At 63.3% G+C, this 11036-nt stretch overlaps 2 protein-coding genes across 4 annotated transcripts; one reads left to right on the forward strand and one right to left on the reverse strand.

Moving 5' to 3' along the window:
- Positions 1-1428: 1428 nt before the first annotated feature.
- On the forward strand, positions 1429-5802 carry ZNF513 (zinc finger protein 513; the record flags this gene model as incomplete). Of its 2 annotated transcripts, none has more annotated exons than XM_082218471.1 (4): positions 1429-1709; positions 1883-2038; positions 2206-2867; positions 4681-5802. In XM_082218471.1, 4 exons carry the CDS (start codon positions 1429-1431, stop codon positions 5334-5336), a joined length of 1755 nt encoding a protein of 584 aa, XP_082074597.1. In that variant the 3' UTR covers positions 5337-5802. The 2 variants fall into 2 exon arrangements, with proteins under 2 accessions (XP_082074597.1, XP_082074598.1); XM_082218472.1 differs by having other exon boundaries at positions 1564-1709; positions 2274-2867.
- Positions 5803-6137: 335 nt separating this feature from the next.
- Positions 6138-10767, reverse strand: SNX17 (sorting nexin 17). 2 transcript variants are annotated; one of them, XM_082218473.1, is made up of 15 exons: positions 10607-10767; positions 9956-10030; positions 9658-9775; positions 9489-9553; positions 9291-9401; positions 8921-9011; positions 8694-8781; positions 8527-8596; positions 8330-8422; positions 7966-8169; positions 7685-7807; positions 7306-7383; positions 7135-7209; positions 7004-7048; positions 6138-6874 (listed from the first exon to the last, which is right to left on the reverse strand). In XM_082218473.1, exons 1-15 carry the CDS (start codon positions 10667-10669, stop codon positions 6755-6757), a joined length of 1419 nt encoding a protein of 472 aa, XP_082074599.1. In that variant the 5' UTR covers positions 10670-10767; the 3' UTR covers positions 6138-6754. The 2 variants fall into 2 exon arrangements, with proteins under 2 accessions (XP_082074599.1, XP_082074600.1); XM_082218474.1 differs by having other exon boundaries at positions 7004-7045; positions 10607-10766.
- Between the last annotated feature and the right edge of the window lie 269 nt (positions 10768-11036).

Below are 11036 nucleotides of genomic sequence, written 5' to 3' on the forward strand. Positions count from 1 at the left end.
TGTCGGCAGCTGCTCTGCGGACTCAGCTCCACCTTCTGCCGCTCCTTCCCTTTGTGTCCCCCGGTCTAAAGGGCGATGCTTCCTCACTGGCCTGTGGGAGGAGGGGGCTCCAAAGGGGTTTCAAACTGCGGGCGGCTTGCAGGGGCTGAGTTCCCGGGGTTACTTTTGGCTTCCATTCCACCGCTGTGCTGGGAGCGTGCAGGATCCCACCTAAAGACTGCAATCTTATGCACACTTACTAGGGAGCAGGTCCCACTGATCTGAATGGGCTTGCTTCTGAATAAATATGTTTTGGCTTGAAGTGCACATTTTATGTGTTTTCTCTGCTGATGTTACACCAGCGTAAGATGGCCAGTTCTGCAGGGCCAGAGCATTGCGCGTGATTCTCCCGCAGCGTCCCGACAGCAGACCTGGGTTAGAAAGAGCAGCTCTCATTGTTTCAGGATGGAGACCCGTTTCTCCCTCTGGGGAATCCTCCCTTCTGCCCTGGGAGAGAAGACCCGGAAGGTCCTTCAAGCGAGAAGGAGATGGGCGAGTCTATTCTTGGCCTCTGTGCTCTCAGCATCAAAGGGGCCAAAAGGGGGCGGGTGGCCAGGGATGGACATGCAAAGCCCCCCCCCCCCTGCAGACCCCTTCCCCCCACCCCATCAATGGGACAGCAGGAGCCCCGCCTTCTTTTGGGCCCCCAGGACTCCCAAACCCAAGCGGTGATGTCACCGGGGGCGGATCCATGGTGGCTTCAGCCCCGCCTCCCTCGCTTCCGGATTTCTGCGCAAGCGGATGGAGGAGCATCCCTAGAGATAGAAGAGGCTAGAGTGATAAGAGCATAGACGGGGCTCCCCGACCCGGAGCGCGGCTCCTCCCCTTCGGTTTCTCCTTGGCCGTCCAACTGAGGCGGCTTCTTCTTCGGGGAAGCGGCGGTTGCTCCGCGTGGCTTTGAACTTTAAATGCCCTGACAGCACTCGGAGCCCCAAAGACCAGGCTGACCGATCAGGAATGTAACCCAGACGGGCCTTGCGCGCAGAGTTACAAGCTCAAAGATGTGACCCGCCCGGGGAAGGAAGGGCTCTTCAATGGGAGGATGCCCACTCTTCGGCGGGCATAGGAACGGGGGCCGGAGGGGGCCTTTCCGTGGCTGCTTCCCCCGTTGGGGAGGACCAGGCGCCAGGCAGCCGAGCCCCTCGGGCCCCTGGAAAGTGACACGCTGCTGACCCCGCATTCCTCCCTTCCTCTTCCGCCACGTGCTTCTCTCTCTCGCTTCAGGGCGGAGCATCTTCCGCCTCCCCGTCGGGCGGGGAGGAGGAGCAGCCGGAGCGGCGGTCAAGGCGGAGCCCGGAAGCCGCCGCCCCAGGACGCCTCTTGTCTCCGCGCTGAGTCTGCGCTCTCGCCAGTCTCGCTCTCGCGAGGGCCGCGACTCCGCCTCCCGTCATGCCGCGCGGCCGGGAGCGGAACCGGAAGCGCGCGCTTCTCTGGCCGCCCGCCCCGCGGATGGGCGGGAGGAGGCGGAGCGGCGGCGGCGGCGGCGAGAGGCGGGGCGTGGCGGAGGAAGAGGCGGGGCGGCCCCGGAGCAGCGGCGCCGAGCGGCCCGGCGAGCGGGAGGCGCCCAGGGCTGGAGCCGCCCGACGCCGCCCCGCCAGCCCCGCCGCCCCCGGGGCCTGGGCCGGGCAAGATGCCCCGCCGGAAGCAGCGCCACCCGCAGCCCGTCAAAGGTGGGCAGCCGGGATCGGGGCCGGGGGGGGCGGGCCACGGGAGCCTCTTCCTCCTCCTCCGCTCGGACCGGGCGGCGGCGGGGGGGGGGGTCGGTCCTTTTCCGGGTTGGGGCGGGGCTCCCGGGACCCGGCGCCCGTGTCTGACCGGGGCGCCCCGTCTCGCTCTCTTGCAGTGGAGGCGGCGGGCGCGGCGGCGGTCGATCCTCCGGGCGAGGAGGGCCTGGCTCCGCCGGGCGCCTTCCTCTCGGAGCACGAGCTGGAGCTGGAGGACGAGGACGACGAGGAGGAGAGCGGCGCCGCCGGCCTCGCCTTCGAGAAGGACTCGGAAGGTGCGGGGGAAGCGGGCCGGGAGGGGCCGGAGCGCAGCGCGGAATCTGGGGGGCGCAGGGGCAGAGGGGCTGCGGGCCGAGGAAGGGCTCCCCCAGGGCTGCCAGAAAAGGCTTAGGGATCGCTCGCCCCCCCCCGCCACGGTGGTAACCCCCTGTTGTGCCAGCAGGAAAGGGACGGGCCGAGGTGAGGATGCCCCCCGCTGCCCCCCTGATGCCCCCTCCTTGTGTGCCGCAGACTCCCTCGGGGGGACGCCCGGACTCTCGTCCTACGTGCTGAGCGATGAGGAGTTCCCGCCGCTGTGCCAGGCCCAGGACAATGGCGAGGGGCCCGGCCAGGCTTGCCAGCACTGCGGCCTGCCTGCCCCCGCCTCTGCCGCCTGCTGCCCGCCAGAGGAGGAAGAGCTGGAGGAGGAGGAGGAGGAGGAGGAAGGTTCCGCCAAGGGGCGGGTGGTCTTCTCCTGCCAGCTGTGCCCCTTTGCCTCGCACTACTCCAGCCACCTCAAGCGCCACATGAAGACCCACAACGGGGAGAAGCCCTACCACTGCCCGCACTGCCCCTACGCCTCAGCCCAGCTGGTCAACCTGACGCGCCACCTGCGCACCCACACGGGAGAGAAGCCCTACCGTTGCCCCACCTGCCCCTTCGCCTGCAGCAGCCTTGGCAACCTCAAGAGGCACCAGCGCGTCCACGGCCAGGAGCGCCCGCTGCGCTGCGGCTCCTGCACCTGCCGATGCGGCCGGGGCAACCCCCTGCGGCGCCACAGCCCCGGGGCGCAGGGGGAGTCGGAGGCGGAGATGGAGGGGCCAGCGGCTGCGGAGCAGGAGACAGGTATGTGGGGGAGGCCGGGGGTGGGGGTCCAACCCCTTGCAAAGCAGAAAGACTTCCTGACAGATAGCCGCCCAACAGCTGCTTAGCAATCTCTAGTGAAGGAGAGTCCACACCCTTATTAATGAGCCGGTTCCATTCCTGAACAGCTCTTACTGTCAATAGTAATAATACATGTTATTGTTTTTACCCCGCCCGTTTGGCTGGGTTTCCCCTGCCACTCTGGGCTGCTCCCAACAGAATATTAAAAACACGATAAGACATCAAGCATTAAAAGCTTCCCTAAACAGGGCTGCCTTTAGATGCCTTCTAAAAGTGAGATAGTTGTTTATTTCCTTGACATCTGATGGAAGGGCGTTCCACAGGGCGGGCACCACCACCGAGATGGCACTCTGCCTGGTTCCCTGTAACTTGGCTTCCACAATGAGGGAACCACCAGAAGGCCCTTGGCGCTGGACCTCAGTAGCCGGGCAGAACGATGGGGGTGGAGACGCTCCTTCAGGTCTACTGGGCTGAGGCCGTTTAGGGCTTTCAAGGTCAGCACCAACACTTTGAATTGTGCTTGTACCAGGAGCCAATGTAGATACTTTAGCACTGGTGTTATATGGTCCTGGCACCTGCTCCCAGTCACCAGTCTGGTTGCCGCATTCTGGATTAGTTTTAGCTTCCGAGTCCCACCTAGAGCGCGTTGCAGTAGTCCAAGCAGGAGATAACTAGAGCATGCACCACTCTGGCAAGACAGTCTGCGGGCAGGGAGGGTCTCATCCTGCGTACCAGATGGAGCTGGTAGACAGCTGTCAGGAATCTCTTCCTAATGTTTAATGGGTATCCTTCCTAGTTCTTTGAATCAAAGAAAGGAGATTCTGACTGAATGTTGGGAGTAACTTTCAGACAGTAAGAGCTGTTTAGCTTTGGAACAAAAGGATATTGACAAGCTGGAAGGGAGACCAGGATGAGCAAGGAGTCTGGAAACCCATCCTTACGAGGAATGGTTGTGGGAGTTGGGTCTGTGTAGCCTGGAGAGGAGAGCCAGAGTTTGACCCCAGGAGGGGAGAAGGCTCTTGGCCACTGCGAGTGCAGGAGGCTTGACTAGAGGGGGCCCTGGCCTGATCCAGCAGCCTTCTCTTATGTTCTTATCCATCCTAGCAATGTAGAGTTGTAAGGGGGTGCTGAGGGTCATCCAGTGCAGGAATCTCAACTGAAGCATTCCTGACAGATGACCATGAGAAGCCTGGAAATGCGTCCCCTGGAAGATGGAGCCAGGTTATTTTCTGCTACTCCAGGGGACAGGATCTGGAGCCTTGGCTTCAGATGACGAGGGAGGAGATTCCGACTTAACATTAGGAAGAACTTTCTGGAGGTGAGAGCTGTTGGAGAGGGGAGTGGGCTCCCTCCTATGGTGCAGGACTCTTCTTCAGTGCTTGCTTGGCCATCTATCAGTGATTCCGGAGCAGCAGCAGCAATTCCTACGTAAGGGATTGGACCAGAGGACCCTGGAAGTCCCTTGCGACTGATTTTAAGCCATTCCCAGCAAGGTAGTGGGGAACACTCTCCTCAGGCCCCTCCTTAGCTAAATAAATAAACCAGCAAATCCCTTTTTCTGCTTCCCAAGATGGTGGCCTCCTCATTGGAAGGGATCTCCAGCCTAACCTCTACAGGGCCAGCAGAGTCCAGCAGTGTGGGAACCAGCTTTGGAGTAGATAAGAGGAATGGGGAGCTCTTAGGTGGACACTGCGTGCAGGAGCGCAGAACGTGGGCCACGTGTCCCGGGCTGCAGGGGTCCTTTGCCCCCCTCACTGCTCTTTCTCCTCCGCAGAGCCTCCGCTCTTGGCTCCGGGCTCCCCGTTCCTGAGGCCCGAGGACTCGGCAGCCGTCCTCCCGGAGCTGCTCTTCCCCTTCACGTGCCGGGCGTGCGGACTGGTCCTGGAGGCGGACGAGGGCCTGGGCGAGCCGGTGTGCGGGCGCTGCAGCCTGGCGGTGCTGGGGGCGGAGCAGTCATCGCCCAAGGGCTTCTCGTGCCAGCTGTGCCCCTTCGTCACCACCTACCCCAACCACCTGGCGCGGCACATGAAGACGCACAGCGGAGAGAAGCCCTTTGCCTGCGCCCTGTGCCCCTACGCCTCGGCCCACCTCGACAACCTCAAGCGCCACCAGCGCGTGCACACGGGGGAGAAGCCCTACAAGTGCCCGCTGTGCCCCTACGCCTGCGGCAACCTGGCCAACCTCAAGCGCCACGGCCGCATCCACTCGGGGGACAAGCCCTTCCGCTGCCGCCTCTGCTCCTACTCCTGCAACCAGAGCATGAACCTCAAGCGCCACATGCTGAGGCACACGGGGGAGAAGCCCTTCCAGTGCCGCACCTGCCCTTACACCACCGGCCACTGGGACAACTACAAGCGCCACCAGAAGGTGCACGGCCAGGGCCTGCCCGAGGAGGAGGGGGGGCCCAGCCTGGACAGCAGCCTGCCTTGAGGGCCCGCCGGGGGCGGGGGGAGACCGCAGGCACCCGCCTCCTCCCGGGTGCCTCTGCATAGGAATAGGCTCAGACTGCAGGAGGAGAAAGAGGGGGCCTCTTCCACTCGCCAAACAAGCCCCCGCCCCCAGGACTGGGGGAAGCAGCTGTAGGGACCTTTGTGGGGGGGGCAGTGCAGTTCGTGCCAGCAGCGGAGCACTGGGACCTCCTTGGCCAAAACGCGGCTGGGCACTGCCTGCTCCTGCGGATCGGGCCCTTTTCACGTCACCTGGAAAAGATTGTATCTGTGGGGCAGCAGAACACTCCCCCCCCCAAAAAAAAACCCCTCCGACTGAGGGCGGTTCTTGGTGCTTTCCTGTCCTCTCTGTGCCTCCTCCCCAGCCCCTTTTAACTGTGGTTGCTGCTTGAGTCTGTGTAATTTATATCGTGTATTAATGCATTAAACTGTTTTCTTATCTTGCTTTATTTTGGCTGGGGGAGAGCAGCAGAACCGAAACTCACACGCGGCAACCAGCATGGCTGGGAGGTGGCTCCCCCCCCCCCCAGGAAGTAGGTGGTTTGGGGAGTCTCTCCCCCCCCCCGTAAACAGCACAGACGGGGCAGTTACCCTTTCTCTGTAAAGCAGGAGAAACGCAGCTCACACAACTCTCTGCAATTCTATAGAACTTTGCAAAGACCAAACGTAAAACTTGGGCATTTTTATTCCACCAAGTGCCCCAGCTGCCACTGCGGTTGGAGCGATTGAGAAGAACGCTACAACACTCCCAGGGATGTGGATTATGCTTTAGAAACAAATATACTTGGAGCTATTATTTTCTCTTTATTGAAAGGAGATATTGGTGGGACTTTGGTTTTGGGATATCCTGTATCACACCTGGACATGATTTTGGTACTGCATATTTTAAGTAAAGGCTGTTATTTAAAGAAACAGACACTTGGTGGAACATAAATGCCCAATTCTTACATCTGGTCTTTGCAAAGTTCTGTAGAACTGCGGAGAGTTGTGTGAGCTGTTTCTTCCTTTCTCTGTATTCCTTTGTGTTGCGTAAAGCAGGAGAAGGCAGGAGGAGACGCAGACAGGACTTCCCAATCATCTATTTAATCATCGCCACAAACATTCGTTCGTGTTCATCTGTAGACAGCAGGGAGATTAAACGAGATTACAAGCCTAGCAGTTACACAGAAGTCTATTGGCCAGCGCCAGAGCTGTGTCGGATCGCTGTGCAAAATGTCCACTCTACCCTAATTTGGCGCGTATGGAGCTGAAGCCGCCAGCCGGCAACCCCACCCGCTGCCCGTCCCGGGGCGCGGAGGGAGGCGGGGTGGGGGGCGAGGAGCCGACTGGGGTCGAGGCACATCGAGGTCAACCCGGGAGGTCGTACATTCCACATGGAGGCGGGGGGGGGGGGCAGGCCGCTTACAGGTCCTCGTCGCCGATGCCCTCGAAGGCGTAGTTGCCGTGGAAATCGTTCGCCCCGATGTCGGTGGCGGAGCTGGAATGGCTGATGGCCCTCAGGCTGACTGAGCTGAGCTTGCTCTGGGGGAAGAAGGGTGAGGGGGGAGAGTGAGAACAGGCAGCCCCTGGGACCTGGGGCTAGATGTCCCCTGGGGGCCCCTTCCACAAGTCAGGGGACGCGGGAGGGGGGCAAAGGGAGGCGCTACTCACCGCAACCTTCGTGAGGGAGTCCCGGCTGGCATCGGGCGAATCCTGCTGGGACAGGCAGACATGTCAGAGGAGACCAAGCCCCCCCACGGGCAGGCTGGGGCAGGGGTCTGGTGGGGTTAGGGGCTTCTTACCAGGAGAGGGGGGGACTTCACGGCTTGCTGGCTGTCGGAGCGCTGCAGGGCTCCATTGGCTCGCCGGCGAAACATCTGGTGGGGGGGAAAGACAGAAAAGTAGGTTGGTCTTGTGGCCCTCAAAAACAGGGTGGCTCTGTTTCCGCCCCCCGCTGGGGCCCAAAGCCTCACCTTGCGGATGCTGCCCCCGGACTTCTTCACCATCAGCTCATCCACCATCGACTGCAAGCAGATGCTCAGCATTATCGCCTGCGGGGGGGGGGGGAGAGACCTTGTGACATTAGTCCCGTGTGCCACGCTGCCCCCGCCCCCCCCCAGCAAGAGCCCCGGTTTTGCTGACCTCAGGGAGGAAGTCCAGCCACTTGCGCCATAATTTTGGGGCTGTGAGTCAGACTAGAATAAAATCCGGTTTGCATTTCTCAAGAAGTGTTTGGAGTGCGTTATTGGGCAGGCATGCTCTCGAGCGCAGAAGCGGGTATGGGGCAGGGCCAGGGGGTCTCAGGCGGCTGCCCCACAGGGCCAAACCCTCCCGCCTCACTGCTGGGCCTACCTGGGGGCTGGTGATGGTGACCCATTGCAGGCGGTCCTTGCTCATCAGGTACTCAAAAGCCAACTCCAGCTTCACCTCCGACTTGCTGCCTGCTGGGCCGGACGTCCCGTTATGCACAGGGACCTGGAAAGGAGCAGGTGTGGGGGTGTCAAGCCTTTCTGCGCTTGCGGGGGGGGGGACACACGACACACCCACAAATTGCCTGGGGGGAAAGAGGGCCAAGAGGCAGCCACCGGGCGCAGGTCTCAGTGCAACTGAAAGGGGCTCCGCGCATCACTCACTGAGGACGTGACCCTCCAGCAGCGCATGCGCGTCACTTTGAAGCTGCCCTCCTTGATCTGGTCGCTGGGCAGCTTGACCTGGAAGTTCAGCTCGCTGTTCCCGGCGCCCACAATGACGTGGCAGCCCTTCTCGGGGAAGTCCGTCACGCAGGGGTCAAACTTGAGATAGCCGTAATACTTGAGCGTCTGCGCCAGGCGGATGAACTGCGCCAAGGAAAAAGAGAGTGGGAATCTCAGCGTTGGAGGGGGTGCTACACGGTCCTCCAGTCCAGCCCCCCCCAAACCCTCCTGGGCAGCGTTGGAGCCCCCCAAACAGAGGAGCTGGGGGCTGGCAGGGCCCGACCCACGCAGGGTCCCAACCAACCTCCTTCTTGGAGACCTTCTCCTGCAGGGACTTCAGCTGGCGATGCTGTTCTTTGTTTGCCAGGATCCAGCCCCTCTCGATGTCGGCCACCGTCTGGAAGGGGAAAGGAGAGGAATCTTGGGGCTGCACAGAGTTGGAGGGGACACCAAGGGTCATCTAGTCCATCCCCGTAGCCCAGCCCGGGTCCCGGTGCTTACCTGGGCATAGAGCAGGTTCAGCCCCACCCGCTGCTCCATCACGTCATCGTCGTAGGCGGAGTCCCAGTAGCTGCGGGGAGAAGAGGGAGCAGGGGCCGTTAGAGGGACAGTGCTGGCTGGGGGTCTGGGGTCTCCCCCCCCCCCCACGGCAGCAGCCGCCCCCTCACCTCTTGCGCAAAAGGATCTTGTACTCCGGGTTGCGGAGGCTGGTGACCGACACGTAGGGCAGCTCAAACTCCTGCAGCTTCCGGATGACTGGGAAGAAAGCCAAGACAGAGCTGCAGCCCCAGCCCCCAGACCAGCCCCCCCCTTCCCGCCACCCCCCAAATTCCCCCTCCTTTCCCTCCCCGATCCTGCCAAGCAAGGCGCACATAACAGCAGGGGGGCCACTCACAGGAAAAGGCCCCGTCCTTGGCTTCTCGCACCAGGAAGAGGTGGAAGTAGCCTATCAGGTCCTCTGGCAGGTCCAGCTTGGAGGCCACGGCCTGCGGACAATGGGGAGCAATGGGGGGGGTCACCAAAAGCAGCTGCTTCCTCCCTCTTTCCCTCCTCCCTCCCCTGGGGAAAAAGACCTGCCATCTTAAGAAAGGCACAAAACACATTCAAGGCATTCAATCACAATCTGCTTTCATGTTTTAACTTTGGCACGTCTTGCTAAGCGCCACCGTGAACGTCCTCTTGGCTTTGTTAATAAACCCACTGCCCCCCCCCAAAAAGGCCTCACCTCCAGGACGTCCTCCGTGCCCCCCCCCAAAAGGCCTCACCTCCAGGACGTCCTCCGTCTGGTCCGAGGTGAGGAGGTTGACCTTGACGGTCTGTCCATTGGACAGCAGCACCTCCAGCTGCACCTCCTCTGTGGGGATCTGCTGGGTCTCCTGGGGGGGCACAAAGAGGGTCAGCGCCTGGCCCTTCGCCCACCGGGCCCCTCCCTCCCTCCCCCCACCTCACCTGCCCTGCCTCACCTGCTGAGCCTTGCGCAGGAAGCTGTTGAAGACCTCGCTGCCTCCCAGCAGGGGGTCCTGGCGCACTGCGGGGGCACAAGGACGAGAGAAGGGCAGCTGTCAGCCCGGGGGGGGGGCTCCTTGCTAGGCCTCCCCCCTGACCCTCAAGCTCACTTTCCCAGGGACTCACCTGCCTGCAGGTATTTCTCTAGCTGCTCCCGCCGCTGCTCCACCTCCACGGGGGTGAGGGTGAAGATCTTCTTGGGGGGGAAGGCGGGCACCACGTTGGCCCCATACTCCTTCCGGAGCTGCAAGGAGGGAGAGCGTTTCTGCGCCCAGCCTGGCTCCAGAACAAGGGGGCCAGACCCCCCCCCCGCCCCAAACACTGGGGGGAAGCACTCAGCCAACCCCCATGGGCCAAGCATGCAATCCATGGGAAGGGACCCCCGAGGGTCATCCAGCCCAACCCCCCGCCATGCTCCCCCTACCTGTTCATGCAGGCCCAGCAGCTGGCTGTAGCGCACCTGGCAGTGCAAGACGCCGTTGACATGGATGTTGTAGGCCTGCCAGGGGAGAGAAGGGGGGCAGGTCAGGGGCCAGGGGGGGTGCCAGAGCAACCGAAGGGGCAGCAAGCGTGGCAGGGGGGGGGCCTGAACCCGCTCCCCCCCACCTTCTCCTCCAGAAGGAGGCTTTGGGAGCCGGGGCAGGAAAGTCCGTGCCCCCCCCCCAGCAGGAGCAGAAGGGGAGGACTCGGTGCCCAAGTGGCCGCTTGGCGCAGCTGGCACACCCCCAGGCTGGCAGCCCGACGGGCCTCTCCCTCCTCCGAAGGGGGTCTCGCTTGGAAATGGAGGGGGGGGCGGCACTGGTGTGACTCTGCCCCGGTAAGTGGGGCAGGACGGGAGGCCCCGAGCGCTGCGCCCCACACGAAGGCCCTCTGGCCTGGCTGTTTTTTTGGGGGGGCAACCGGAGCCCGCGGAGCCCCCGTCCCGGGAAAGAGAAGAGGGCAGCCGGCCAGCCCGGCAGCGGAGGCCGCCCCGTCGCGGACACCCCACCCACCCGGCGGCTGGGGGGGCCGGCCGGGCCGAGCGGGGCTTCCTCTCCGGGGGGCGTCCTCCTCCCCCCCCCGTCCAGCCACGCACCACGTAGGCGGCGTTGGCGCCGTCGGCGGCGCGGCTCTCGGTCTCGGGGATGGAGAAGTGCATGGCCGCTCGCTTCGCCTCGCCCTCCGCTACCTCCGGCCCGGGCAAGGGCCCAGCTCCGCCGCCCCGACAGCCGCCGCTGCCGCCGCCGCCATCTTGCGCCAGGAGAGGCGGGCCCCCGTCGGGGCGGGGCGGCTCCTCCCCCTCGGGCTGGCCGAAGACCGGGCCGCGGCCACCAGGGGCGCCAGCCAGCCCAGCGCCGCCGCCCCGCCGAGCCCCGGGGGCGAAGGGCGGCGGCAGGGTCCGCCTCTCCCGCTGGACGGGGCCGCCGGGGCCCGGGAGGACGAAGGGGCCGTCGGGGGAGGAGGGGGCCGCCCCTACCGCGAGCAGCCCCGGGGCGGAGGAGGGGGCTCCGCCCGCGACGGCATCC

The sequence above is a fragment of the Podarcis vaucheri genome (genome assembly GCF_965113315.1).
Source record: "Podarcis vaucheri genome assembly, chromosome: 3".
Classification (NCBI taxonomy): domain Eukaryota; kingdom Metazoa; phylum Chordata; class Lepidosauria; order Squamata; family Lacertidae; genus Podarcis; species Podarcis vaucheri.